Here is a 24,817-nt window from a genome sequence, read left to right as displayed (position 1 = left end):
AGGAAGACTCTCGGTATCAACCTTGGGCTGCCAACAAGGGCCCTAAAACCTGAGAACTGCCCACCCACGCACTCACCCACACATACACACAAAAAAGAAAACAATATAAAAAAAGATCGCCTCTTAAACTAATTGGGAACAAAAATTTCCTCCTCCACTCCAGAATACTAGAACTATTAAATGTCCGTATATTTTACCTCAGGGGCTTTAATTTTTTTTTCTTTTCTTTTTTTTCAGAGCTGGGGACTGAACCCAGGGACTTGTGCTTGCTAGGCAAGTGCTCTACCACTGAGCTAAATCTCCAACCCCGGCTTCAATTTTTAAATGTTTATTTATTCATTTCTATGCATATAAGAACACAGCAGCTGTCTTCAGATACACCAGAAGAGGGCACTGGATCCCATTACAGATGTTGTGAGCCACCATGTGGTTGCTGGGACTTGAACTCAGGACCTCTGGGAGAACAGTCAGTGCCCTTAACCGCTGAGCCATCTCCCCAGCCCCCCTCAGGGACTTTAATTAGCACCATCATTACTTTGATTTGTTTGTCTTTTGGGCAGGGCCTCACTGAGTAGCTATGGGTATTCTGCAACCCGCTACGTGAACCTGGCTGCTCTCAAATTCACAGAGATCTGCCAGCCTCTGCTTCCTGAGTGCTGGGATTGAGGGCATGGAAACATTACAAACATTATATATGATTGAGGGCAGGAGAGATGGCCCAGTGCGAAGAGCACTGGTTACTCTTCCAAGTTGGAAATCTGGGTTGAAGTCCTAGCACCCACTTGGAAGCTCAGAGTCTGTAAGTCCAGTTCCAGGGGATCTGATGCCCTCTTCTGGCCTCTACAGGTACCTGCTACACATGGGGTACACAGACATACATACAAGCAAAATGGAACATGAAGGCAAAACATTCATATGCATAAACAATTAATAAAAATTTATATGTATAACTGAACGTTAGACAAGAATAGCAGGCAGCGAAGGCAATTCACGTAAGAACACTGGGCATTTCTTTGAAAAATTGTGGTAAATACATATAATAAAAAATTTACCACTGTAACCATTTAAACATATTTTGTTGTATTTTATTTCTCTCATGCACGCATGTGCATGTGGGTGCCCACAGAGGCCAGAAGTAGGCGTCAGATTCCATGGAGCTGGAGTTTTAGGTGTTGGTGAGCTGCTATCTGGTCCTCTGATGGAGCAGTAAGCACTCTACCACGGAGCCATCCCTCTAGACCCCACTCTAGCTGTTGAAAAAATTTAAAGTCACATTTTATTTAGTGCGTGTGGTTTTTTTTTTTTCTTTTTTCTTTTTTTCGGAGCTGGGGACCGAACCCAGGGCCTTGCGCTTGCTAGGCAAGCGCTCTACCACTGAGCTAAATCCCCAACCCCTAGTGCGTGTGTTTTTGCATGTGTGCTATGTATATATGTGTGTAATACCAGGCTGGAGGAGGCGGGGAAATATATTAGTTTGATTTCTACTACTGTGATACACACTATTACCAAAAGCAACGTGGGGAGGAAAGGATTTACTTGCCTTGTACAGCCAGAAGCAGTCTGTCACTGAGGGAAACCGAGGCAGGCACACAGGCAGAACAGAAACTCGAGGGAGGAACTGAATTTGAAATTACAGATGAAACATACTATGGCTGGCTTCTCACCTTTTTCTTTTTTCTTTTAGAGACAGGGTTTCTCTGTGTAGCTTTGGCTGTCCTGGAACTTGTTATGTAGACTGGGCTGACCTCGAACTCACAGACATCCACCTGCCTCTGAAGCATGCACCACCGCGCTACTGGCTTTACCTTGTTTTCTTACTCCTGTGTGTAGGAGAGTGGGGTTGCTACGCTGCATCCTGGCGCCCTCTAATGGTGAATATGAGAATAACAACAGGGAAAGAGGCGTGCCTGTTGCTTGCTATTCCAGCACTCAGGAGGCTGCTGCCGAGTTGATAACACCCTTAACGGCCTGGACCTTCTCACAGCCATCACAAAACAAGAAAATGCCGTACAAAATTGCCTACAGGTCAACCTAATGGAGGCATTTTTTCAACTGAGGTTTACTCTTCCCTGGTAACTTGGAGTTAGATAATTCTAGCCGCCGTTCTCAACCTCCCTAATGCTGCGACCCCCTTAATACATTTCTTCATGTGGTGACCACGAACTATAAAATGATTTCATCACTACTTTATAACTGTAATTTTGCTACTTTTATGAATCATAATGTAAATATCTGATATACAGTGGGTCGCGACCCACCGGTTGAGAATCGCAAGTCTAGCTGGTGTCACGTTAACAAAAATAAGCAAGCAGCACGGACAACACATTGGAGTCAGTTGTGTTCTTCCACCCTGAGAGTTCTAGGAATTAAACTCAGATCCTCAGGAGCAATGGGAAGTGCTCTTTATCTGCTTCACCATTTTGCTGGTTTCAGAGCCACCTGGTGTGGGTACGGGAAACTGAAATCAGGGTTCTCTGGAGAAGCAGCCAGTCTTGAATTCCTGTTTTCCCTGCCTCCGCCTCTTGAAGTGCTGGAATATTAATAACAGGCTAGCGCCACCCCGCCGCTCTCCCACTGTTATTCTCAATTTCACCATTAGAGGGCGCCAGATGCAACCCAGCCAACCCTAGTCTCCCACGCACGCGCACTTTACTTGCCAGGAAAGCCGCCCGAGGGGTGGGGCGGGGTGGGAGGCGGAGTTTGCTGCCTGCGCAGGCGCGGACCGGCTTTGTGACGTCAGGCCGCACGGCCGGGCCGGGAATCCAGGTGGTAGCTCGCGGAGGCGCCTCGGGAGAGTGACGCGCAGACTCAGCTCCCCCGCGGCCCGCCCTCCTGCCGGCCTCGCCGCGGTCTCCTTCGCTCCCTGAGATCGCTGAGCGCTGAGCAGCGGCCCGGGGGAGGAGGCCCTGGGCGACAGGGCGCGGAGAGGGAGGGCGGGCGGGCGGGCAGTGGGAGCGCCGCGGATCTCTATATGGCGACGGCTCTGTCGGGTCTGGCTGTCCGGCTGTCGCGCTCGGCCGCCGCCCGCTCCTATGGGGTCTTCTGCAAGGGGCTGACCCGTACGCTGCTCATCTTCTTTGACTTGGCTTGGCGGCTGCGCATCAACTTTCCCTACCTCTACATCGTAGCTTCCATGATGCTCAACGTGCGCCTGCAGGTAGGTGAGCCGCGCCCTCGGCATCCCTGCCCACCTGGCTCGGCGGGGTGCAGGTGCTTGGGGCTTATGTTGTCAGCCCGAGGCTGAGTGTGTACCAAACATCGCGTATTCTCCCCCTGTATCCGCACTCTGCAAAGAGGATGCTTCAGAGGGTAGGTCCCACATCTGGGGGTGTGATCCAAGGAAAGATGACAGGAAGGTCCCTTAGGACGCTTTGTCCTTAAAAATGACAAATTGTTGGCGATCCTGTAGCTGTGAGTTCCTTTGTGAATTCTGGTTCCCCAAACTTTGTGACGGTTTATTATTTTATCCTTGTACCTTAGGTTGAAAGTTAACGGTGTCTTGACCAATGTTGCCGATTTATTCTGGCCAGGGGTTAGAAATGGCGATGGGGATGAAGATGAAAGAAAGAGGGAAAACAGATTCAGAGGCCTGAAACAATTTAGACATGAACTAACAGCATGCTCGCATCAGCATTCTGGAGGCTGCATTTGCTGGAAATGACTGACATTTCTCCATCTCTTGAATTACAAAATGCTTTTTTTCTGGCAGAGAGGTCTTAGCGATTTGAGTGTTCGGTCTCAAAACATAAGAAAGGCTGGATAGTGAACGTCCTTGGATTCTGTTTACACACCTTGGAGCGGCACAGGCTGTGTTGGAAGGACTGACTCAGCTCCACCCCTGGGAAGCATATAATCTGACAGTATTGGTTTGTTTTCTCCCTGTGGTTCTGGAAATGAACCTGGTGGGTTTGCATTTGCTATAAACAAGGAATTGCCCCAGCCCCGGACTTACTGTGCATATATCATTCCCTGGTGTGCAGAGGATCCATTTCTGTGTAGTGTACCTAGTTTTTCTGCGGTTGGGTTAAGTTGGACTTGGTGTGTGTAAATAGTCCCTGACACAGGTGGTTAACAGACCACGTGAAATCTGAAGCCAAGCATGTTGATCAAAATTGGTTAAAATGAGTTAAGAAAACCAATTTTAAGGTCCAAATCAGAATGTCTTTACTTGGGGGGGGGCACCCTAGTGCACACCTAGTGCTGCTGGCATCAACCCAGGACTTCCTACATGCTAGGCAAGCACCATAACAAAAGAGCTCTACCTCCAAATCAAGGTATCTGGCGTGAACAGGACTGGTGGCATCTTAAGTGATACCAGGCCATCGGGGCAGAAACGGCAAACCTTTACAGCAGCAGCAGGTGCCACAAATGAGTAAAGACTGCCGGGTGTGGGAACTGAGATAAACCAGAAAGCTTGTGTTCGTGCCAATTTCCAACCTGTAGAAACATCGCTCTGGTGTTTCTGCCAGATCTGGTAACCTCCCCTGAGAGAAATCAGACATCCTGATTTTTTTTTTTTTTTTTTTTTTTTGGTTCTTTTTTTCGGAGCTGGGGACCGAACCCAGGGCCTTGCGCTTCCTAGGCAAGCGCTCTACCACTGAGCTAAATCCCCAACCCCTAGACATCCTGATTTTTAAACGTCGAGTTAGCCCAGAGTTTTCAAAAAGAAAAAAAAAATCTTTGGGGATAAAATGAGAATGTCTGCAGTCTATGTTTGACCCATTAGATCCCACTCTGGAATCTGGTGTCTAGAGTTACATATGATTTGTACTTGGTTAGAAAATGACACGAAAGACTACAGGAGCTTACAAATGTTATGTTTCGGATTGCTGGGTTTTGTAACACTATGAACAAGCAAACAAAAAGCAGGCCAGGGATGGAACTCAGGTGTGGAATGTTTGCCTAGTTAGTCTTGGGTTTAGTCTCCAGTATTGCAAAACTAGGTGTGGTGATCCATGTCTCTAATCCTAGCAGCATTTGGAGGGTGGAGGGAGAGAGTCGGGCCCAGGGTCACCTTTGGGTGTCTCGAGATCAAAACCTCCAAAATGTCCTTAAATATTCATTTCTCTCAGTATCCTTCTTGAGTCCAAGCTGCTCCAGTTGCTTGCCTGGATGGAGTTTTGTGTATTCTCTGTATCTGTTTTTCACTGGTCAATTAGAGGGGTGTGTGTGTGTGTGTGTGTGTGTGTGTGTGTGTGTGTGTGTAATGTGTATATATATTAGGTGTATGCATGTATCTGCATATAATTATCTGCAGGAGGAGGAGGAGGCCAAAAGGGTTCACTGAATCATCTGGAACTGGAGTTGCAGACAGGTGTGAACTGCTTGAGTCCAGATCTCTGCGAGAGCAGCAAGAACCTTAGCAGTTCAGCCGTCTCTCTGGGTCCCTAGAGAAGTCTTCTGAACATATATGTCCTGTCCTGGCATCCTTAAACATGACCACAGCAAGTCCACGCCTGCCCTCACGTGTGGATATGACTTCCACCCACCCCTCACCCAGTTTGCACCAAGATGGCTGAGTAGGCTTTGGCAGGGACCCTTCCTACTTGGTTTGCAGCCATTCCCGTCCTGCTTCTGGGGTATGGTGGCTGTCCTCCTTGGCAGGGACAGTCTCACAGTCGAGGTCTTGCGCTGGCTTTCTTCCCTGCAGGAGTGCTGGAGACTCATTGTTCTATTCCCGGTGTTTTCCTAGCTGCTCATCTGTTTGTAGGACGGTGAGATCAGCTCTGGAAAGGTGATTCAAGTCCATATTTCATAACGGGGGTGTGCACTGTGCTGAAGGAAGGCAGATACATTCGGGAGGAGGGAAACGGATCTATAATAAAAGTGGTGTGAGCAGTGAGTTAGTGCAGGCCCATCAGTAGCAAGGACAGCTGGGTGGGCTCCAGATCAAATTATGATTTCGGGTGTAGCCAGTCTTAGAGAATTTGGGGAACCAGACATGGACTCTCTTTTTTTTTTTTTTTTGGTTCTTTTTTTCGGAGCTGGGGACCGAACCCAGGGCCTTGCGCTTCCTAGGTAAGCGCTCTACCACTGAGCTAAATCCCCAGCCCCGACATGGACTCTCTTAATTCAGGGTCAAGTGGGCCCAGGTAGAGGGTAAGGTCGTCTCACCAAGTGCTTTGGGAATGTTTTTTTTCTTACGAGACAAGGTCTCACTGTACGACCCTGGCTAGCTTGGAACTCCGTAAAATTCCTTCTGTGGACTAGGCTAGCCTGAACTTCAAAGAGACCTGCGTGCCTTTTCCCCATGGTCCATGGTGGATTTCCACATGTGCCACTGTACCACTGCCTAGCCAGACAAGGGTTTTCTAAGATCCCTGTTAGGTTTTAGGCTTGATCTTGGACCTGGTCACATGCAGCCTGGTCAATCTCGGGGAGGGAGAGAGGGGCTGTGGGTTACAGTGCTGTACTTGAAATCTTAATATCTGATGCTTTAAGTTCCCCTGAAGGATTTAGGACTTTTGTTCATTTGTGAAAAATCTCTAACTGAACTTGAGGGTCTAATTATTGTGATTTCGGGTAAAGGGAGGTGTACTAAGAAAATAGTCTGACTAGAGGGACACTCTGGTAGCGCGTGCGTGCACACACCCAGCATATATATTGTTCCCTTCCTGTATTACAGGGGAACCGGAATGAATTTAAAGGATTGGGCCCTACAGGACTTTATTACCCATGTGTTTAAATCTCTCGTTCATAGGGCACTGCTTACCCTCTGGCAGTGCTAGGCGTGGAATCTAAGGCACTTTTTGTTCTTGCAGAGGACCTGTGTTCCTTTCCCAATACCCACAAGATGGCTCACGACCATCTGTAACTTCCGTCCCAGTGCGCTAGGCACCAGGCACGCTGTGGTACACGGGCTGGCAATATACTCGTGCTAATACACCAAACCAAGTCTTTAACATTTTATTTTTAATTTTTTGTGTATGAATGTATTGTCTGCGTATATGTGCACCACACTTGTCCCTGGTGCCTGCAGAGGCCAGAAGAGGGTGTCAGATCCCTTGGAGCTAGAGTTACAGTTGTGAAGGGTGCTGGGAATCGAACCTTGGTCCTCTAGAAGAGCAACCAGTGTTCCTATCTGCCGAGTCAGCTCTCCAACCACCAATAATCTTTAAAAATAGACAAAACTGTTGGTGGCCAGCAAGACGGTTAAAGGTGCTTGCCACTAACCTTGGCAACCTGAGTGGGAGCCCCGAGACCCACAGGATCAAAAGAAAAGAGCCTCTCTTTGAGGATTGTCCTGTGACTGCTGGAGTGACCACACACACATATACTCCATAAACAGATAAACACGTGTAGCAAGAGTGTTTCTAAAAATATTGTTTGCAGATGAATCATGGCGCGCGTGTCTGTGTCTGTGTGTGTGTGTGTGTGTGTGTGTGTGTGTGTGTGTGTCCGTCCGTCCGTCCATCTGTCCAGCTACTTAAGAACTGAGTCAGGATGATGATCACTTTTTGGGGCATGTGTGTGTGAGGGGGAGAGGGAGGGGAAGGGGGGAAGGGGGGGATGTATATGTTGGCCAGACATAAGTCAACCTTGGGTGTCTGTCCTCAGGTGCAAGCCTCTTGACTTTTATTTTATTTTATTTATTTATTTTGAGACAGGGAGTCTCTTATCAGTAATTCTCCTGTGTCCAACTCCTCAGTGCTGGGATTATAAGTACATGACACTGTGCGCATGTGCGTGCACGCACGCACAGCTTTTTTCCTGTGTATTCTGGAGGATGGAACTTAGGTTCTTGTGCTTACAACTGAGCTGCCTCCCCCTCGCAAGTCTGTGGTCAGTGTGGACAACATAGTGACAAGACCCCTGTCCCAAGATAGAAAAGGGTTTGGAGAGGGGGGCTGGCTGCTGTGGAGAGGGCCGGAGCTTAGGTAATCTACCAAGCTCTTCTGGCCCCCGAGAGCACTCTACTGGACACACCCTCCCCCGACACCCAATTAAAAATAACATAAAATTAAAAAAAAATAAAGCCAAGCAATCTTTAATGCCAACACTCACGAGGCAAAAGTCGGTGATCTCTGTGAGTTCTAGACCAGGCAAGGTTACACAGTTTCTCCGTCTCAAGAAAAGGAAGAAAATGCTGCTTTTTTTTTTCTTTAATCACTTTACATCCTAAGTACAGCCCTTCTCTCCTCTCCTCCCAGTCCCACTCATATAAATTCCTCACCCATTGCCCTCTCTCTCCTCCTAGAGAAGGGGAGCCCCCTGGGGTACCACCCTACCCTGAGGCATCTAGTTCCAGCAGGTCTAGGCACAGCCTCTCCCACTGAGGCCTGCTTTTAAGCAAGCCTCCGTCTTCTGAGTTTATTCACACTCCATTTTTTCATACAGCACGGGGATTTCATACCGATATAGAAATCAATCGAGCATCTGTATCAATCATTGCAGACGGGAAAAGTTACCTGGGAGGGCTATAGTAGAATACACCCATAATCCCAGCACATGGAAGGTAGAAGCTGGAGGATCTGGAGTTCAAAGCCAGCCTGGACTATATGAATGAGTCCTTGCCCCTCCCCAACCAACAAAAAAGAAAAGCCAAGTGTTGGTGGCACGCACCTTTGGCTGGTGGATCTCTGAGTTTGAGGCCAGCTTGGTCTACAGAGTGAGTTTCAGGATAGCCAGGGCTACACAGAGAAACCACGTTTTGAAAACAAACCAAACCAACAAACATAACCAATATCATGGATACCTCTGGACGAGTTGCACCTACAACCCTTTACTTACATGGCCCGAGAGAAGCGTGGTCAACCGTCTTAGTCCAAGGTCACCCAAAGAGAAGGTCTGTAAAGAACAGAGAAAAGGTGCGACAAAGACCAAGAGACCTTGTTTCACCTGCAGCTGCTTTCTCCCTTTTGCCCTGGGCTCAACAAGGTGTTAAACCTGCCTTTGCCTTCTATGCTCTTAACTGTTCTGTCTCTGTCTGTCTGTCTCTGTCTCTCTCTGCCTGTCTCTCTTGTCTCTCTGTGTGTGTGTCTCTTTCTCTGTCTCTCTCTCATGTTTTGAGACAAGATTTCTCCCCTAACTGTCCAGGAACTGGCTCTGTAGACCAGGCTGGCCTTGAACTCGAGGAGATCTGCCTCCCTCTTCCCCGGAGTAAAAGCATGGGCTTCCACCCACTTAGCTCCATTCCTCTACTTTAGGGCTGGGGACTGAACTGATAGCCTCTCGCCCACTGAGCTATATCTCTGGCTTCTCGTGCCAATCTCCAATTTCTATTATATCTTTCTGTGTGTGAGCCCATGTGAGCCCATGCGCACATGGGAAGTCATAATGCGGGTGCGGTGGTCAGAGCACTACCTGCAGGTGTTTCTTGTCTCCAGCTGTGTGGGTCCTGGGACTAAAACTCTAGTGACCCGGCATGGTAGCAAGGACATCTCCCCACTGAGCTGTCCACAGGCCTAGCTGCTCTTTCTCTTCCCTGAGCCTGTTTAACTCTGTAGCTCCATGGGTTTGTGCCTCCTCACCACTTGCACATCTTTTTTCCCCTCGTACTTAATACGTTTTTGTTTACCAGGCATTGCTATAGGCCTGGAATCCCAGCATGTGGAGACGCTAAGGGAGGACAGATTATAAGGAAGCTTGTCTTACTCAGGGTTTCTATCCCCGCCCAAACATCATGATCAAGAAGCAAGATGGGGAGGAAAGGGTTTATTCAGCTCAATTCCACACTGCTGTTCATCACCCAAGGAAGTCAGGACTGGAACTCAAGCAGGTCAGGAAGCAAGAGCAGGAGACCATGGAGGGATGCTACTTACTGGCTTGCTTTTGTTTGCCCTGCCTTGCTCAGCTTGCTTTCTTATAGAACCCAAGACTACCAGCCTAGGGCTGGCACCATCCACAATGGGCCCTCCCACCTTTGATCACTAATTGAGAAAATGCCTTACAGCTGGATCTCATGAAGGCATTTCCTCAAGGGAGGCTCCTTTTGAAAGAACCCCAAATTGGGGAGACTCTCGCTCCAGTCTCAGGATGGCGCGCCCTAGGAAACACGAGTAGCCGATCTTGATGTAACAACAAGAGGCAGCTTTATTAACGAGATCTTGGGCCGACATGTATTTCACGCAGGAGATAGAGGAGCCGACCTCGAGCCTCTATAGGCAGGGGTTTATATAGGGAAAGCCAGGGGACTTCGCGCAGTTACACATAATTGGCTGATTCAAATGGTGCACAGTTACTTTTGGCGCAGAATTACACTTTCTCTGTGATAACTCCAGCTTGTGTCAAGTTGACACACAAAACCAGCCAGTATAATTGACCTCTTGTCAACTTGATACACAAACATATCACTATGAAGCCTCAACCTTTACTTTCTTATTCATCCCCAAGATCTAAATAACTTTAAAGAGTCCCACCGTCTTTACATATTAAAAGTTCAATCCATTTAAAATACCAATATCTTTTAAAATTCAAAGTCTTTTTACAATTCAAAGTCTCTTAACTGTGGGTTCCACTAAAATACTTTCTTCCTAGCTAAATCAAACTCTAACCATCCAATGTCTGGGATCCACTCACAATCTTCTGGGCTCCTCCAAGGGCTTGGTTCACTTCTCCAGCCCTGCCCTTTATAGCGCACACCTTGTCTTCTGGGCTCCAGATGCCTGTTCTCCACTGCTGCTGCTGTTCTTGGTGGTCATCTCATGGTATTGGCATCTCCAAAACCCTGCTGTCTTCCTCTGCAGCTAGGCTTCACCAATAGCCTCTCACAGGCTCTCTTCATAGTGCCGGGCCTCAACCGGCACTTTGCATGACCCCTTCAGTCCTGGGCCATCAATTGCAACTGAGGCTGCACCTTCACCAATGGCCTTCCATGGCGTCTCACAGTGCCCAGCCTCAGCTGCTCTCCATGACCCCTTCATGCCTTCAAAACCAGTACCACCTGGGTGACTTACACATTACCAAGTCCAGCTGCAGCATGAGGTACAACCTTGACTATCTCTGGAACACAGCCTCTTTGTGCTCTCAGAAAACACTTCCCAGAAGATTTCACCTCAATGATGCTGGTCTCTTCTTTATCACCACTAATTTCTAGCTCCAGCTGACCAGCATCAATAGTCCCAGTAATGCAAAGGTTCCGTTTTAGTAGCTCTGGTATCTTGTTCATCACAGCTGATTCTTCAGCCCCAGCTAACCAAAACCACAGAATCTTCACAATCAAAACAGCAACAGTCTAATCTTCCCTCTGAAATTTCACAAGCCAGGCCTCCATCGTCTGCACTGTTCTCAACATTATCTTCCAAGCTCCTACAGAACATCCCATAGAGCTCTTAATACCAAATGGCTCTTCTAGCTCAAAGTTCCACAGTCCACAGTCCTCCCCAAAACATGGTCAGGTTGTCACAGGAATACCCCACTAGGCTGGTACCAATTTGTCCTAGTCAGGGTTTCTATTCCTGCACAAACATCATGACCAAGAAGCAAGTTGGGGGGGTTGGGGATTTAGCTCAGTGATAGAGCGCTTGCCTAGGAAGCGCAAGGCCCTGGGTTCGGTCCCCAGCTCCAAAAAAAGAACCAAAAAAAAAAAAAAAAAAAAAAAAAAAAAGCAAGTTGGGGAGGAAAGGGTTTATTCAGCTCACACTTCCACATTGCTGTTCATCACCACAGGAAGTGAGGACTGCAACTCAGGCAAGGCAGGAAGCAGGAGCTGATGCAGAGGCCATGGAAGGTGTTACTGGCTTGCTTTTGCCTACGTTGGCTTGCTCAGTTTGCTCTCTTATAGAACCCAAGACTACCAGCCTAGGGATGGCACCACCCACAAGGTGCCCTCCCACCCTTGATCACTAATTGAGAAAATACCTTACAGCTGAATCTCATGGAGGCATTTCCTCAAGGGAGGCTCCTTTCTCTGTGAGAACTCCAGTGTATGTCAGGCTGACACACAGAACCAGCCGGTACAAAGCTTATTCTGTACGCTAGTTGCAATGGTATAACCTTATGACTCTGGCACTGAGCTGGAGGCAGGAGGATGGGGAGCTTAGAGTCATCTTCAGCTAGAGTGAGTTTGAAGCCAGTCTGGGTCATATAAAACCATATCTCAAAAGATAAATGTAGTATCCTGGTTAAGCATAGAATTCAGGGACATTAGTACATTTCCATATTGGGCAGCATTCATTCTCAAGCTTTTCCATCACATGGAGATCTTTCTTGTCTTCTGGGGGAGGGGGAGTTGGCTGGTGTTGTGAATAAGACAGAGAGCACCTCGTTGGTAAGGGGAGGCGTGAGCAAAACCTTGGCAGAGGGAGGTCTGTCTGTTACCACATTGATGTCTGGGCTGGAGGAGTGCAGAATGTGGACAGGGCGAGCTGTCACCAGGACCCACGCCTGGGCAAACCTGGGACAGCTGGAGGCTGGGGACGTGAGCCAGGAAGAAAGTGTAGGTCTGTGCAGAGCGCTTTGGAACAGCCCCTTTTGTTGTTCTTGGCATTTCAGTTATGTGTGTAAATTAGAGGATAGTTTGTCTGAATCAGTTCTCTCTACAACGTTGGTCTTGGGGATCAAATTTGGGTTATCAGGCTTGGCAGAAAGTGCCTTGCCTCACTTGCCCAGCCACCCTGCTTGACCCAGCACCAGCATCCTTTACCTTCCGGTGTGTGTGTGTGTGTGCGAGCGCAAGTGCATCTGGAGGCCAGAAGAGGTGTCGCCTCCTCTGGAACTGCAGTTCCAGGTGTTAGTGACCTACCCAGTGTGGGTGATGGGATTGGAACTTGGGTCCTTTCCAGGAGCAGCAAACGCTCTTAGCCTCCGAGCCACCTCCCTAGCTTCTTTCCTGCATTCTGGACTTGCTCAGTGCTTTGCGACAGTCTCACCAGGGTGGCCTAGAACCCATGTAGCTAAGGCTACTGGAACTCAGTCCTTCCACCTTGTCTTTGTGAACGCGGGAATTACAGGCGTGTACACCGTGGCAGGCTCCCTCGACTCGTTTCTGAAAGAGGTCTAGAAATGACTGTGTGTGGTTCAGGCAGATGTCACACTTTATGACTCTGGGGCCGTGGAATAGGTGAGAACCAACGCATGCTTACTTTTCTTCTGGGGCTGCCCTGTGTGTACTGGAGAGAGAAGAGCCAGTTTCTTCACCTGATAGTTTTGTAAGATGCAAGAAATTCGAGTAAACACGAACTCATTCTACCTGCCAAAGGATGAAGTAGGAGAAGCCAAAGATGTAGGTCAGTGGTCAAATGTTAGCTTAGCATGGATGAGGTCCTAGGTCCATCTCTAACATGTTGAGGGGGAGGGAGACCATCCACAGAGAGGAGGAAAGCATTCATTGGTAAATTAATTTGGTAAAGGATTAGTACCCTGAATAGAGAAAGATTTCTTACAACTAAAAATAAATAAAATGAAAAACCAAGCAGCCTAGCCCAGTCGCTGGCAAAGCACTGGGGTAGAGATGTCATCTGAGAAGGTGAGCAGATGGCCGTGTGTCCATGAGAAGACCCTGGGCTGTAAGAGAAAGCGTATGATCACTCAGGAGCAGGGGGGGGCCACGTCACACCTGTTGGAATGGCTCTTTAGGGGCGTGGGGGTGGGAGGAGAGGTTGCAGAAGCAGATGTTGCTGTGGGTGTCCTCAGTCCTTTTGTGCTGCTGGGTGGGAGTCAAGTAAGTCTACCCGAGAGGTTTGGAAACGGTTTAAAGTCCGGTACTCCAGTTTTAATAACCGGTGACCCAAAGACGGCAGCATCAAGTGGACAGGCAAGTGGATGAATATGGGCACCGGGAATGTGACCCAGCTGGAAGAGACCTTGTCTAGCATGCCCTGAGCCCTAGGTCTTATCCCTAGGACATCTTACAACCAAGGCAAGGTGTCCTAGGCTGTAGTCCTACTGTGGGTGGAAGCAGGAGGATTAGGAGTTCAAAGTCATCTTCAGCTCTATAGCCACCTGAGGTCAGCCTGACTATTTGAGACCCTGTCTCTAAGATGGATGGGTGGGTGGGTAGATGGGTGAATGGACGGACGGACGGACGGACAGGCAGACAGATGATAAATGGGAAAGGAAGGCAGGTAAGCAGGAAGGAAGAAAGGTAGGAAAGATAAGTAGGTTAAAAAGACAGTTCTAGGAAGCCCTGTAGACCTTTCCCCGCCTCTATAGTGTGAGCATGCTACTAGGACAGCTTCTCCACTGCTGAATCCCACTTTGAATCTATTAATAGCTGCCATTTCTCCAGATAATCTCCAGTTGGCTGCTGGGCCTTTGGGTTGTCACTGTCTCACTGAGTAATATTGCTATGGGCATTCGTGTGTGTGTGCACGTGCGTGTGTGTGTGCGCGTGTGTGTGCATGCGTGTGCGTGCGTGCGTGTGTGTGTGTGCGTGCGTGTATGTGTGTGTGTGTGTGTGTGTGTGTGTGGTGCAGCGCGTGCACACAAGTGCACAGTGCGATGTCATCTCACTGAACTGGAAGCTGCAGCCTTGGCTAGGCCATCTGGCCAGCAGCTGCCAGGGTCTCCATCCTGGAGAAGCTGGGGTTGCAGGTGCTGGCGTGGTCACACCTATTTTTTTTTTCTTTTTCTTTTTTTCCGGAGCTGGGGACCGAACCCAGGGCCTTGCCTTTGCTAGGCAAGCGCTCTACCACTGAGCTAAATCCCCAACCCTCACACCTATTTTCTTTTGGAGTGTGTTTAAGTGTGGGGGATTTGAACTCAGGTTCCCGTGCTAGCACAGGAAGTGCTGTTACCCGCCCAGCCATCTTCCCAGCCTGACGTTGTCTATTGAGACCGAGTTTCCCATCTCCCACCCCGACTATATCCAGGCTATCCTAGGACATCAAGTATCTCCACAGAACTTGAACCCAAAATGGTCTGAGACACCAGCCACTCATACCTAGTGACCTTCGGGGTACATAAGACGACCCTCTCAAAATAAATATGGAGGCGTACATGCACAGGGCTTTGAAAAACTGTGAGAGTAAACAGCTTTGAGTGTCTCGTATTTTGGCTTTGCTGTTGGTCATGCTTATGTTTGTTTCCTTCTGAGGAAGGGTGTTTGAGACCATTCATTGTGTAGTCCAGGCTGGCCTGTTTGAGACCATTCATTGTATAGTCTAGGCTGGCCTGTTTGAGACAGGAGCTCATTGTGTAGTCCAGGCAGGACTTGAGCTAGAATTTTTTTCCCCCTCATCCTCCCAAGTGTTTGTTTTTAAAGATTTATCTCTATTCTTTGTGTAGGTGTGAGTGCCCACACATATGTCTATGCCCCACATTGCATGTTTGGTGCCCTCAAAGGCCATAAGAGAGTGTAAGGGTCCCTAGAACTGGAGTGGCAGGTGCGTGTAATCAGCCGTGTAGTGCTGGGTTCCAACACTCGTGCTCTTAACTGGCAAGTCCTCTTTCCACACCTCTGACTTTCTTTTGAGTCAAAGTTTAATAATCTTTTTTTTTAATGTTTGGTGTTTGCTATCACTAGAAAGTCCTTCCCAACCCCAAGGGCATGAGGGATTCGCATATATTCTGGTTCCTACTTCGTATACTTTTGAGATAGTCTTACCGTGTAGTCCGAGCTGGTCTCCAACTGGAGAGCCTTGCCTTAGCCTCCTGATACTGGGGTCAGAGCCATGAAGCCCCTCACTTGCCTCCTTTCAACTTGAGGTGTGGTGTATGTGTGTTGGTGCTGTTGTTGAAATCCATCAAAGGCTTAACCAGGTGTGGTGTTCTCTTCCTGAGTCCTGAGAGTACTCACGCATGCCCACACCAGGTTCACTCTGATTTTTAGAGGCAGTGCACGTGGAGGCCAAGGACAGCCTCCAGGCTCTCTCCTTAGGTGCTGCCCTCTTGGTTCTTAAGACAGTCTCTCTCACTAGGCTGTCCTGCATAGTAGGCTAGGCTGGCTGGCCAGCAAGACTCATAGATTTGCCTGTCTCCACCTTCCTGGCACCGGGAATAAAAGCCACCACCTCCCGTGGATTATGGAACTGGAATTGAGGTCTTTCTAGCCCTTGTTTCATTTTAATTTGAAATTTTTATTTGTGGGGGTGTGTGCCCACACAGGCCAGAAGAAGGTATTGGATCCCTCCCTCAGTGCTGGGAATTGAACTTGCTGCCCACTGAGATGCACTTGTCTGTTGAGGCTCCTTTTCTGCCCTTCCCTTTACCAAACATGCCAGCAGCCTTTTGTTTATCCCCAAGACACTCGCCAACACTGATCTAAAAGCTGCCGCCGCTGCTGGAGAGCAGGCTCAGTGCTCTCCCTCACAGAACCCACAGCACGACACAAGGCAATGTGAACCTTCTTGAGGATACCAGGTTGCCCAGCTCCCCCAGGATGGGTGGGGCTTCTCTCTATGAAATGTGCTTCTGGGCAGATATGTAGCCAGGAGACAAGGTGTGGCTGTGGGGCATGGCTGGCTTTGCGAGGTCAGGTGTGATGCAGAGACACCTGCCTGGTCAGAAGAGACCCGGTGACGTGTCCTCTGCGGTCATGAGTCCGCTTCATTCAGAAGGGTGGCCTTGGCACCTTTCCTCGTCCTCCCTAGTAATTTACCTCCAGCCTGAACCCTAGTCAGAGCCCACTTAGCCGAGCTGCACTCCTTCGGGCAGGTTGTATAGAATGTGCTCAAGCCCTCATCATCATCGTCACCGTCACCATCGTCACCGAGGCACACTGCCCTACTCACTGTGACTCCTCCCTGTCCCCTTAGGAGCAGCCTCGCTAATTTGCTCTGGAAAGTATTGGGAGCAGGCTATTTTTAGGTTACAAAGCAGTGGTAGTCTGGACTGTCAGGTGCCCGAGGCCATTAATAGCCTGGGTTAGGGAAGGTGAGGAGACAGGCGTCCAGCAGGGCAGCGGCTGCCTAACTGGGTCAGGCCTATTGTCAGCTAGCAGGTCGGCGCCTCCCTCCCATGGGAAAGAGGGAAAAGGTTGGTGTAGAAGACGCCTTGGACATAGCAGGGAGCCCTTTTCCCACTCCTCTGTTACATTTCGAGCTCTTAGCATCTTCAGCAGGGGTGAAGGCGTTGAGGCACTGACTCCCCTACTGCACTTTACTTCCCTTACCTTGGAAATCAACTCCTCTCTTACTCAGCATTCTGCTGGACAGGGTGGTGTTGCCATAGTTAACAGCGTTGATTGTTTTGTAGACTTGACGTGGGGTTGGGGGCTTTATAAGACCTGGGTCCAAGGGGACTGATATTTGTATCTTTATATATACTTTATTCATATCTGATTGAGTCAGGGTCTCATGTAGCCAAGGCTGGCTCTGACTCACTATGTAGCTAAGGCTGGCCTTGAACCTATGATCCCCCTTTCTCCATCTCTGCTGTAAGCCCATGCTTGTCTGGAACTCAGGCGACCTATGGCAGTGGTCAGTGCTTCTGGCTGTGGCTCCTGTACAGCTCCATGGCCCCACCCCACAAGAACCTAGTACTGTTGATACTTGGTGTGTGTGAATGTTTTAGTAACCCTCTGTCACAGCATTTTCATTTGATTATCTTTTCCAGGTTCATATTGAGATCCACTGAAGGCCATCCTTGACCGATAGGCATCACCCCGGACTCGCTGCACCAGAGGGCGCAAAGCATGAGGGCTGGGAGAGGGACCCTGGGTGTTTGCCTGGCCAGTGTGAAGCAGTCACAAGGAGGTGACCTGGACAAACTAGCATGTGGCCTTAAGAGAAGAAGTGAGAAGAGGAACCCTAGCCCCTCAGATGTGCCTTCTTGGACAGACCAGCCTGTAGCAGACACCCATGGAAAGTCACGGGCCATGGCGGCAGCGTCCTCGGAAATGAAGCGTGATCAGAGCAAGGCCAGCCTCATACTTCACAGCGGCTTCAAAGCGCTTCAGTATCTGAAGGAGTCAATGGGGAGAAATTCAACTCCAGCAGCCTCCCTAAGCATGGCTGTGGTTCTGTCCTCTGCTCCTTCAGAAGAACATGGAGCTGGGGTGTCCGGTGGCATCGGGGATACACTAGGAAGTGACTGGCCAGCAAGAGAGCCCAGAACCACCGATAGCTGTGGACAGTACCTCAAAGGAGAGGCCTGGGTGTCAGGATGGCAAGGCCATCCAAAAGTGAGGGAAGTGGGATTCCTAAGAGGTGAACCCCTAAGTGCTGTCCCCAAGGGGCTAGGCACCAGATCAGAACTGTCTTACTGCTCTGAGCTGTGCCAGCTGCCATACACTTACCCCTATTATGAAGCTCTCCCAGAGGACAAGACGAGATGTGTGTCCCTTGACCACTTAAGTCCCGTGTTTTCAGAGGAAACAGTAGAAGATGAGAAAACTCTCTCAAGTACGTCAGATGGTCTGCAGATAGTCATGGGGTTACTGGCTCTGCAATCTTCCAGATTAACAAGTCTCTGATGCCATAGTTCAGGTACAAGCAGAACAATAAAAATAGCAAATTAATTTTAAAGGGTGTCTTACAGTTTCTTTTGCATTAAGTCCGGCGTTCGCTGCAGCTGTTCAGTTCCTGCTCTGATTGCTGAGACCGACCAGACACACCTCGATGGTTGATGCAGAGGGACATTTTCGAGCATGGTTTCAGTCTTTCTGGAAAGACGCCCCAAACTGGGAAACCCTCTCCCCTGGGGAAATGATCGATCTACCCCCGTATAAGATCAGACAGGAACGAACCATTTAGCACCGAGTTCGATATTATGGAGACCCATTCTCAAGGGCTAGCATCCTCAGCCTCCTGCCTCAGCTCACCTTGACCGTCTGACGGAAGTGCCGGTCTGTAGGCTGTGCCGTCCACTTCTTGTAAGCTGTACTTGGGTCATGAAGAGTCTTGTCACTTCGGCATTGCACAGACTCTGACCTGCAGCCAGATGTCCCTTCTCACATGCTCCTCAGCTCCTGCCTGAGTTGGAGTTTGTAATGGAGAAGTTGCAATATTAAATTTAGGATAATTTTAAATTACAGAAGAGTTTGAGATTTTTCTGCGGACAGAACATAGATCGCAAATGAAGTATTTTCCTTTACCCAGACCCAGGACTTGTGATTTCTTTTACATTAAGACCCCCCCCCCCCTCCGCCCAAGTAACTCTCCCTTTGTGGTTTGTTGATAACTTTAATAAAGGTCACTGAATGAGTGGACATTTTAAAGCCTCCTCCCCAAGACAGTTAAAAATAGCCATGGGGGGGGGTGGGAACCTGACTGTATATGTCATTTATATTGTGTCCTAAATTACTATGCCATGGGCTATTTTAGTGTTTTGGGAAAACAATAAAATCTGTTCTTTAGCATAATAAATGCTTTATTTTGTGTGTGTTCTTCTGTTCTTGTCTCTTTGTCAATGTCGTCGTCTTCCTAAGGTTTAAGCATCTTTAGCACTGAGTGAAAGGTCGCTAATGACCTAAGAATCAGCTTGAAGAAAAAAGCTTGGGCTGGAGAGATGGCTCAGCCGTTAAAGGCTAGGCTCACAACCAAATATATAAGAAAAAAGCTTAACACAAAGATGAATTTGAATTCCTCCTCCTCTTCCTCCTTTTCTCCACCTCCTCTTCTTTCTCTCTCCCTCCCTCCCTCCCTCCTTCCTCCCTTTGTGAGCTCTGTCACCTTTTCTGTTTCCAGGTTCTGAAACAGTGCACTCTGACCAGTCATTGTAGCACCCACCCCACACTCGGGAGACTGAGGCACGAGTTCCAGGCTTGCCGGGGCTGCTGACTCACGAGTTCAAACACAGCCTGGCTTATGAATTGAGTGCTAGGCCAACTTGGATTACAGAGCAAGTCTGTCCCAGGAAATAAAATAAGGGGCTAGAGATATGGGAACCTGTTTTCTGTGCACGCTTGACCTGAGTTTGATTACCAGAACCCATTTAGGACAGCCCAGTGGAGCTGTGATTGTTTATAACCCCAGCACTAGGGGAGTGGGATGTGTGTGTCTGTGTGTCTGTGTCTGTGTCTGTCTGTCTCTATGGTCTGTGTGTGTCTGTGTCTGTCTCTGTGTATGTATATGTGTGTGTGTGTGTGTGTCTGTCTGTCTCTCTGTCTGTGTGTCCCTGGAGCCAGCCGATCTAGCCTAATTGGTAAACTCTAGGCAATGAGAAACGAGAGAGCCTGTCAGAAAAGAGGTGGGTGGCTGTGGGAGGGAGTGACGTCTAAGGCTGATGTGGCCCCCACACATCTGTGCATGAGCGTCCCCAGGTGAGCCTTTGGCTGTACAGAGTCCCTGTCAAGCAATCATCTCTAGTTACATACGGCGCCACACTCTTGTGATCCCAGCACTTGGAAGGCAGAGAAGCAGAAGCGGTTAAGACATTAGGGCTAGCCTAGGTTATAGAATGAGACTACTTCAAAACAGCAAGAAAGCTGGGCGTGGCGGTTCACACCTGTAATCCCAGCATTCAGAAGCAGAACAAAACAAAAAACAGGCATATGACAGGTTAACAAACACTCGAGACAAACACTGTAGAAATGCGGTGTTTCAGAACTGACCGGTGCACACCAGTAATTCTAGCACTTCGGAAGCAAAAGGGTTTTTGTTTATGAGTTTGAGGCCAGCCTGAGCTATGTGTTGACACTCTTGCCTGCTGGGCAGGAACTCAGTTTGTAGGATTCCATGCGACTCTCCTCCCCTCCAGTCGCTGCTCTGGAAGACTGAACAATTATTTTAAATTCAGCAACTATGCCAAGCAGAAAACATTGGGCTTGTTATTCACATCTGGAAATCATGGTTTCTTTTTTTTTTTTTTTTTTAAAAAAAAAGCAATTGAAGTGAATGATGAGGCCTTGAAGTCATTAGGTGGTGGCACGGTGAAAAGTAAATTAAATGTTCATGTGTGAATTGGACTGGGTAGAGTGCTCCGTGGGGAGAGGCGCTCGCCCACAAGCCTGACAACCTGAATTCACATGGTGGAAGGTCAGAACCAGCTCCTGCAAGCTGTCCTCTGACCTCCATGCATAAATAGTACGTGAATAAAGAAATACAGTGAATGTAGGGAGAATCCCTCTGTGTAATTCTGTTATGCCCAGTCGGAGCAATCAGCCTATAACTGTGAGTAGCCAAGGATTTACACTTAAGTTGTGTAATACCTGGTTTGTGCCTATATATAAAATCAAGTCACCTAAGGACAGTGTTTATAACAAGTATTTTTAAAGATTTGTTTGTTATATATGTCATTTTATAGTGTGTATAATATTACATATATGCATAATGTATATGTATGAGTACACTTTGCTGTCTTCAGACACACCAGAAGAGGGCATCAGATCCCATTACAGATGGTTGTGAGCCACCATGTGGTTGCTGGGAATTGAACTCAGGACCTCTGGAAGAGCAGTCAGTGCTCTTAACTTCTCAGCCATATCTTAGCTGCACAAGTATTTAACAATTTTTTTGGTTAACCAGTTATTTTGTGGGTGAGTGGTGTGTGTGTGTGTGTTACAGTGCGAGTGTGGAGGTCACTATGTGTGTGTATACGTTATCAAAACTTAAGAGGCCTTTAGATTGTGCTTCAAGCTCTACGATTCATTAAAGAGCTGTGTATTTGTACAGTAAAAATTAAGGAAGTCAGGCACATGAGAGACAGAGGCAGGTGGGTCTCTGGGTTTGAGGCCAGTCTGGTCTATATAGTTTAAAGCCAGCCAAGACCGTATAGTAACCCTGTCTCCAAATAAATAAATTTTCTTAAAAGTTTTTCATTACACTCTGTGTGTGTGTGTGTGTGTGTGTGTGTGTGTGCGCGTGCGCGCGTGCAAGCACTGTTACTTGCTGAGTCATATGACTAGCACAAGTTGTTTCACAGTTGTTTGGGAAAGATAAAAGTTGCTAGGACTGTGAACTTTACATTCTTGCTTTATGAAGCCCATTAAGACACCGTTCTTGGGGCTGGGGATTTAGCTCAGTGGTAGAGCGCTTACCTAGGAAGCGCAAGGCCCTGGGTTCGGTCCCCAGCTCCAATAAAAAGAACCAAAAAAAAAAAAAAAAAAAAAAAAAGACACCGTTCTTTTGAGCCAGGGCTCATCCCATCCAGTCTGGACTCCAATTCCCTATGTCTGCAATAATGGTGCCTCCAAGGGCCAGGCAGGGGCATGAGACTCCATGGCTCTTGAGTTAAGAGAGTTGTAAGCCTCTAGGTAGATGCTGGGAATGAACTCGGGTCCTCCGGAAGAGCAGCCAGTGCCCCTAACCACTGAGCCAGCTTCCCAAGACCTTAAAACAAACGCGAACCAAAAACCCTCTGCTGGCTGGGAACTCACTATGTAGATGAGGCGGGCACATACGTCTCTCTCCCGAGTCCTGGGGTTGAGGGTGTGTGCCAGCACATCCAGCTAGGCATAGTTTTAAAAAACTGTTTTGAGGATCCATGGTGTAGCAAGCAGGAGCTATGGGGTTTAATCCACAGCGACTCACAAGTTGTTTTAGAGGATGGGTGTTTGTCTTAGTGGTTTTGTTCCCCAGTGTCACCCACACAAAGATGTCGATAGAAAAGTCTAACCTGAAGGGAAACTGCCGGAAGCCACAGTGGTTGAGACGCTCCTGAAAGGCAGTGTGGATCAAGGAAGGTCCGTCATTTGGAGTTAAGAAACAAACTTCCCATGTCTGCGCATGCAAGGACCAGACCTGCCAGAAGAGGGCGCCACATGTCCACCTAGGCAAATGAGCTGTCTTCCAAAAGCCTTCCATTTTTTCAGTGGTTAGCTTATGGGGGGCTCTGTCTTCATTTCTTCTTCCCTTCCTCCCTCTCGTCTCCCTGCCTCTTCTAAATGTATATCTATATCTATATATAATAGAAATATATGTAATAGAAATATATAATATATACATATATTATATATATATATGGGTTGGGGATTTAGCTCAGTGGTAGAGCGCTTGCCTAGCAAGCGCAAGGCCCTGGGTTCAGTCCCCAGCTCCGAAAAAAAAAAAAAAGAAAAGAAAAAAATATATATATAGAAATTGGGGGCTGGGGATTTAGCTCAGTGGTAGAGCACTTACCTAGGAAGCGCAAGGCCCTGGGTTCGGTCCCCAGCTCCGAAAAAAAGAACCAAAAAAAAAAAAAAAAAAAAAAAGAAATTGTACCTGTGTGCACGCGCGCGTGCACGCATGCACACACACACACACACACACACACACACGCATTCTTTTTTCATACAAACTCGATATGTAGCTCCGACTGACCCATATACTGAACCTACTCTATAGCCCAGGCTGACCTAGACTCACTCTTGGCTACCCTGCTTCACCCACCTTGGTGCTGGAATTACATCCTCATGTCTGGCTTTTAAAAAAATGTCTAAAGGGTATTTTGAAGCTGGGTGGTGGTGGTCCATGTCTTTAATCCCAGCACTTGAAATGTGGAGGCAGGTGGATCTCTGTGTGTTCAAGGCCAGCCTGGTCTACAGAGTTCTAGGGATCAGATGTAGGTCTTTTTTTTTTTTTTTTAAGATTTATTTATTATATATAAGTACACGGTAGCTGTCTTCAGACACACCAGAAGAGGGCGTCAGACCCCATTACAGATGGTTGTGAGCCACCATGTGGTTGCTGGGATTTGAACTCAGGACCTCTCGGAAGAGCAGTCAGTGCTCTTAACCGCTGAGCCATCTCTCCAGCTCCCAGATGCAGGTCTTTAGGCTTTCGAGGCAGTGTTTTTATCTGCTGAACCACTTTCACCAGCCCCATGTCCAGGTTTTAATTCCCATTTGATCAGTTTCTCCTTTTTATGTTTTTTTTTTTTTATGCTTCAGGTTACAATCCATAAGACTACGTGACCCATGACGTGCATTGAATTGGCTGTGCATGCGTCCATTGCGGGAGGTTGAACCCAGGGCCCCGTGGATGTCTGGCAGTCAACCTTCTGGGACACATCCGCAGACCCAGTGGACAGACATACTTGAGAAGGAGATCATTTAGTACTGGGTTTTATATAGTTTTGCTTACTTGTGTAAACATAAGGAAGTGGATTACAGCTTGCCAAAAGTTAAAAATGCATTTTGTATAACAAATGAAACAATGAAATAGATTCTTGGTTCTGTAGATTATTCTGAGCTCAGTACCTCAGACCACCGAGTCGACTCTGCCGTCTTGACTTTCTCACCTGGATGTTTTCTGTTGTCTTGAGAAACAGTTTTATTATTTTTATCTCTGTGTGTGTGTATGTGTGTGTGTCTGTGTGTGTGAGTGTGTGTGTGTATGTGTGTGTGTCTGTGTGTGTGAGTGTGTGTGTGCATGTGTGTGTGTCTGTGTGTATGTCTCTGTGTGTGAGTGTGTGTGTCTCTGTGTGTGTGAGTGTGTGTGTGCGCGTGCCTGTGTGTCTCTGTATGTGTGTCTGTGGGTGTGTATCTGTGTGTTCATGCCTCTGTGTGTCTGTGTGTGTATGTGTGCATGTCTGTGTGTGTCTGTGTGTGCATGCCTACGTGTCTGTGGTATGTGCATGCTTGTGTGTGTCTCTGTGTGCACGCATGTGTACATACAAGCAGTGCAGATGCCACTGAGGCCAGAGGTGTCCCATCTCCTGCAGCTGGAGTTGGGGTCGTTGTGAGTCACTTGAGGAAAGTGTTGGGAAGCACACTACAGTTGGTCCTCTGGAAGCCACCATCACTCTTGACCACTGAGCCATTGCTGTGGCCCTTAATGAAATATTCCTAAGCCCAGAGTGTAAACTGGTCTGCCACCGAGTCTGACAAACTGGGTTTGATCCTCAGAACCCCCCCGGTGGAGGGAGAGCACTGTCTCCCCAAAGTAGTTCCCTGACTTCCATGTCCACGTGAATGCTGTGGCACAGGTGCATGTGCACCCCAAAATGACAAGCAGTTAAGTAAGTGTAAAGGGTTGTGGCCTGATGCTCTCTTTTAATGCCAGTGGCTTACCGTGATTCCTTGTGCATTTTCGTAGATGTGTCAAGAAGACATGTTTAGTGATGAACTGGGGTAAACGCG

At 48.1% G+C, this 24,817-nt stretch overlaps 2 protein-coding genes across 2 annotated transcripts; both read left to right on the top strand.

Moving 5' to 3' along the window:
* The first annotated feature begins 2,678 nt into the window (after positions 1-2,678).
* Positions 2,679-18,344, top strand: LOC134481267 (small integral membrane protein 10-like protein 2A). Its single transcript, XM_063271860.1, has 2 exons — positions 2,679-3,157; positions 17,434-18,344. The coding sequence occupies exons 1-2, from the start codon at positions 2,972-2,974 to the stop codon at positions 17,452-17,454; spliced, it is 207 nt and encodes a 68-aa protein (XP_063127930.1). The 5' UTR covers positions 2,679-2,971; the 3' UTR covers positions 17,455-18,344.
* On the top strand, positions 3,045-19,036 carry Fam220a (family with sequence similarity 220, member A). The gene is made up of 2 exons (NM_001017485.1): positions 3,045-3,157; positions 17,434-19,036. Exon 2 carries the CDS (start codon positions 17,513-17,515, stop codon positions 18,290-18,292), a length of 780 nt encoding a protein of 259 aa, NP_001017485.1. The 5' UTR covers positions 3,045-3,157; positions 17,434-17,512; the 3' UTR covers positions 18,293-19,036.
* Positions 19,037-24,817: the final 5,781 nt, after the last annotated feature.

Source organism: Rattus norvegicus, chromosome 12 (assembly GCF_036323735.1).
Source record: "Rattus norvegicus strain BN/NHsdMcwi chromosome 12, GRCr8, whole genome shotgun sequence".
In the NCBI taxonomy this organism is placed as follows: domain Eukaryota; kingdom Metazoa; phylum Chordata; class Mammalia; order Rodentia; family Muridae; genus Rattus; species Rattus norvegicus.
This window is presented reverse-complemented; position numbering and strand designations above follow the sequence as displayed.